Here is a 5565-nt window from a genome sequence, read left to right as displayed (position 1 = left end):
TCTCTCTCTTGCCCTCTCTCTCTCTATTTCCCCCTCTCTCTCTCTCGCTCTCTCTTTCTCTCTCTTATCCCTCTTTACACTTTATTACTTTATTGCATAACATTTTCTCATTCTCTCTGGCTCTATATACTCTTACTTCCTCTCTCCATCTGTATGTATATGTGTATATATATATATATATATATATATATATATATATATATATATATATATACATAATGCATACAATAACCACAGTCAACTTTCACACTGTAGCATTTACCTTAAAAGGGGAAGTTCTTTATACTCAGTTGCATCAGTCCCAGTCATTGCTGTTTACTGCCTCTACCATTAGCCCTTGGTGCTGTCTGGGGTGGAAATGAATCGCACTTAGACAGTTCTGGAGGTGTAAACTGAGTGTCACCTTCAGGTACAATGAGGAAAGCAGTGTTGTGAAAATCCCCTCATCTAAGCGGGTCTCCCTTGTTTAGTGCCCATATGCCCGGCACATACTCAGGAAATGACTGTCGCCTGGGTGTACATTTGCTGCAGCTTTTGGGAGCTGTTTTATGGTTTTATTTTCCTGCAGTTATTGCTTTAACACATGGGAGCTATTTTGTGTAGAGACGACTTCAGGATGCTGGTACAGGTCCTTTAACTTTACACATGAAGAAGTACACCTACCTGCTAGATATTAACATACCTGCATACTCTAATACTCCACACCCACAAAGTAGCTTTAGTTTTCTTTATATACCAGGGTGTAAGTTAGAACCTATTGAAACGTTTCCTTATAAAATACTTCCTTACATGTGAAACACCATTATCGCACCACATAATAATGACAGCGATAACTACAACAACCCAATAATGTAAGTATCGCAGTGATTCTCCATTTCACCTTATACCTATCAACCTTAATATTAGAGCTACCGTCCTTCTATCAGGCGGAAATATAGAAAATGATAAATAGTAGTGGAACAATCTCAAAGTTTATCTGGCTTACTCACGATTGTATTCATAAAAAAATTAGTTTCTCTGGAAAAATGTAGTATATTGGTGCAATGAAAAGAATGGATACATATGATAGGCTATAATAAACCTGTCTAAGAGCAAGGGAATCATATTTTTGCAAAAGCCTACTTACATCTGAAACTTGTGTCAAACTGTATTTAATATTTGTAAACACTATTGTGTGGCAAATAAGTGTCTAGACATCCGTGATCTGCAGCGGTGATCAATAAGGATTATTTTAAATTGACCCTAATCTGCAACCATAAATTGAACGATCACACTTCAATCTCACAGACAGAAGTTTTTTTTTAGACTGTCATATTACTACTTTGATATCCAAACATTCTAAGCTTTATTTAAACCTTGACACCAAAATAACACTATGTGAAGTGGCTGCATGCAGAAAAGTATGTAATAAACAAGAGACTATCATTTTAAAATCATGTTTATTATTCCTTTTTTATTATTATTATTATTATAATATCATCGTCATTGAATGTATCACGTATACAATACAAATGTCATTTTGTCCAGGAACAGGTTCATGGTTCATCTGCTACATTCATAGGTTGAACACGCTTAACTAGGCTGATACAGAAATAAAACAAAGACCATTTTATTTATCTTTTTTTTTACTTTTTATGCTTTTATTTTTTTTTCTTTTGTTGTTTTTTTTTTAATACCTTAAGCTCTTGCGGTAACAGATAAGGTCAAGACAAATAGGTAACTTTACATTCAGTGCAATTTAGTCCTAAACTACTTTAAAAGCACAATAAAAGAAACACAAAAAATGTGCGTCCATCTAGGCAGTTTCAGTTGTTGGGATAAAAGCAGCAAGAAACAACATAAAAATGCATTACAAATACTTCCCGATAGCATATATCCTTCTGTAGGTAGTTATAAGGTACATTGCAAGTCTCAGTTTGCATTAGCTACTCAGTAGCTTGCATTGTGGGCATCACTGCGAGTTTGACCATGTACTGTCTGGGATATATATATATATATACATATAAATATATCCCACATGTGTTATAAGTAGGATAGTTATTGCCTGATCCCTTTAGGTAGTAAATGGAGGATTTAAGTGCTCACACAGCAATGTTAAACCCATAAAATAACAAGATGGAAGATAAATAAGAGAATTATCTCGCAAGTGTTGTGGCCTGTCATAGAAGCTATATATTTAAATTCGTTGCTGTTGCTTACGATGAGCCATGTGCACACATTCTGCTTCCAAACAATTTAGGATCAATCCGTGCTGCTGACATTTGAGTTTGACAGCTACAGAGTCATACAGAGCTATATGGACTGCATTATAGGAAACAAGGACAAAACCATAATAACTATAAAATCAAATGAACATATAATGGTATGCATTGCCCCCCCCCCCCATATATGAATACATAAATCTAAATAAACACAGGTTACATTATGAGGCCACCAAACAATGCGCCTCTAACCAAGGAAATAGGTAGTTTTATTTCACATAAAAAGGAATTAATACTATTCTGGCTGAAAGAAATGTCAGTCTGTTGGAAATCATACTAGTAAAGCCTGTATGCTTCCTTCACGTGTGTATAAGTTATTAGCCTATTTCTCAGGACTGGAAGGACATAAATAAGAAAGTAATGCAAATGCCCCCTTTCCCACACAAACCACAGCAAAATGCAAAGGGAAGTCCTGACCAGAAGATGAAGGCTGGAAATTGTGACAGGTAGTTAATGTTGTACCCCCCAGTTCAAATAAGCATCATAAACGTCTCAGTTTTATATGTACCATAAAACGAGAGTTTTTAGGAGGAATTGAGCACATTCACACACAGTCATCCCTATTCACCCACAGAGACACTCATTCACTCACACTCAGACCATTCACTCCTTCGTTTCCTCCTTCTCCTCCTCTTCTTTCTCTTCTTCATCGTTCGCTTCTTCCTCTGTCTTCTCTTCTTCTCTAGAGCCAGGGAGTTTATCTTTGTTATTTTCCTTTTTCCATTTCATCCTCCTGTTTTGAAACCAGATTTTGACCTGCCTCTCAGTCAGTCCCAGGGCGTGGGAGACCTCGATCCGTCGTTTCCGCGTCAAGTAGGGGTTGAACAGGAATTCCTTCTCGAGCTCTAGTGTCTGATACCGGCTGTACGTCTGCCTTCCACTGCGTCTTCCGGGGGCTGGGTAGCAAAAACAAAACACAGCCATTACTGCTTACCACTTCCAGGATCAGCTCTGAATAAAACCCTCAAATGCACGTGGGGTCAGCCTGGTCCACTCATGAGAGCCTCCAAAACACATGAAATAAATTAAAACCTTACACTCAGTGGGTGCTGAATTAAAATCATTTGAAAGTCAGTTTTGATCTCCAGTTTGCTACAATTAAACTAACTATGACTTTCCTTAGATCGTTTAGACTTATTTCTAAAATCAATAAAGTAATAAAAAAAAACAAAAACAAATATAATAATAATAATATAAGACAGCAATGTAGAACAAAAGAATAGAGTACATAGGGTATGTAATGAAGCATTAGCCCTTCGCTTTAACACTTTACAAAGCAAAAAAAACAAAACAGTGGACTGTAACTTTCATGTATCAGTATGTTAAGGTATAATAAATCATGACTATAAAGGCGGTAACTTTAAAACAGTTTTGCAATCAGCTTTTTCTACTAGTGAAATAAGCAACTTTTTGAAGAACATTATTTCAATCGGTGACAATGATGTACCATATAGCAAAACTACTATTTTGATATATACAAATGATTTGTAAACGGCCTTGAAAAAATATAGTCAAGAAAAGAGAGTTATGATTATTACCACAGGCTGTGTATCCTTAGCTAATCTGCAATCATCGCACTAGGAAAATTAGTTGAATGAAGTTACAGGATATATGTACATTTAAACTTACTTTGTAAATACAGCATTTTCTCTTCTTTTAACTTGCAAGCAATTAAGATAAACTATATGGTTTTATGAAGGAGATCTGCTCTAACACCAAGCAAATAACCTCGTGGGAGCTGTGTGCTGTTTTCCTCAAGGCAGGCAATAAAAATAACTTAGTTCATTGTGAGTTCAAAAGATCTGCACTTAAAATACCTTGATCCTTGCTATTTTGTGAAAGTAACAGCTGACTTGTGGAATGACCAGAAAAGCTTTTTTCCTATGCAATAAAAATTAGGTGTGATTGCAGTTCTCTTCCCAGACTACATTTAGAACAATCTGGGCTAATGTTTTATTATTCTGTAAGACAAAAGCGTGCAGACAAACACAATAACAAGACACAATGTACAAAACATAGTATGATAAGGAAATGTCCTAACCGTGTGGTCTCATCCATGGAAACATAAGACTAGGAGACGAATTTTGATTTAAATGGCCTTGTCCTTCGCTAGTGCTAGTGTTAGAGGACGATTTACAGTCGGAGTACTGCACCACGCTCGTCTCTTGCTGGGCACCATAAAGGGACTGCCTTGGAAGGGCTTCGTATCCATAAAACTTAGACGCGTCTCCGTGGCACGTCAGGGCGCATGGATTCTGCTGGTAGCCAGTATTGGAGATGCTGGAGGTGCCGTGATGGAAGAACTCCTGGACATGGTGAGACGGATGCTGGAAGCCTGGAGCCGTCGTACCCGGACCATACACCAAAGCGTGACTCCTACTGACACTTTGTGGAAATCGACAGTCGTAGTAAGTTGGTTCCAAGGACTCGCCGCCTTTGTACTTGGAGAAAAGAGGGTTTACAAAATAGGAACTCATGGCTCTTGCATTAAAGACAGAATGCAGCACCCCCCTCCTTACTAATAAAAATAGATAAAAACAGTAAAGTAAAACAATACAAAAAAACGCAGTCTTTAATTCTGGGGGAGATCAATGAAAGACTGTCCCCTGGGCTTGTCTTAAGGTCCTGTTTTTGTTTGTGAGGGGGATTTTTTTTTTGTAATCAGAGGGGGGGTTATTTGGAGGCTCTCACAGACGTCTCATAGTGCCTGAATGTGTGGCTGGTTAAGTCTCTGAGCTGGTTGGATTCTCTTGTATCAGTCGGTAGGTAGAGCTCTCTGTCAGTTTCTCTATACTGTTCCTTCCCTTAACACCACAGGCAAATTCCTTAAAATCCCGCTGGTGAAGCTTTCACACGCGATTTGTATCCATCAATCCTCTCCTGCAAGACAGGCTAGAAAGAAATGACAAGGATTTGGGGGTATCGGATGGTCGTGAAAAACCAGCCTTCAGAAAAAAAATATCAAATGAATGAGGGAGGGTTATGAAAGGTGCGCATTAATATCTTTAGGTGCTCCTTTTTTCCAAGCCAGCCTCTTCACTGATGTGGGAAAAATACATGCGCCGTGGGGTCAACCTAGGTTACCTCAACAGGTAAAATATTTAGGGCACGGTTGTGTTGGGTGATAAGTACATGAGTAGATGTGTAGAGAGAGATATCCCCCTTTTTTGAAAAGTGCCTATTTTGCTTTATCAAGAAAGATACGGCTAACTAGCCCGGTGTTACGTCACTCGCCTCCCAGCTCCCCCTCTTACGTCTATCATGCGCTTCTCTTGCTAGTTGGCGTCCTATTGGAATTAAGAAA

The 5565-nt window shown here is 38.2% G+C and overlaps 1 protein-coding gene across 1 annotated transcript; it reads right to left on the bottom strand.

Moving 5' to 3' along the window:
• Positions 1-1420: 1420 nt before the first annotated feature.
• On the bottom strand, positions 1421-5289 carry HOXC8 (homeobox C8). The gene is made up of 2 exons (XM_075199219.1): positions 4303-5289; positions 1421-3157 (listed from the first exon to the last, which is right to left on the bottom strand). Exons 1-2 carry the CDS (start codon positions 4736-4738, stop codon positions 2865-2867), a joined length of 729 nt encoding a protein of 242 aa, XP_075055320.1. The 5' UTR covers positions 4739-5289; the 3' UTR covers positions 1421-2864.
• Between the last annotated feature and the right edge of the window lie 276 nt (positions 5290-5565).

The sequence above is a fragment of the Mixophyes fleayi genome, chromosome 2, assembly GCF_038048845.1.
Source record: "Mixophyes fleayi isolate aMixFle1 chromosome 2, aMixFle1.hap1, whole genome shotgun sequence".
Lineage (NCBI taxonomy): Eukaryota > Metazoa > Chordata > Amphibia > Anura > Limnodynastidae > Mixophyes > Mixophyes fleayi.
Note: the sequence above shows the minus strand (reverse complement) of the source record. Positions and strands in the feature narration are given on the sequence as shown.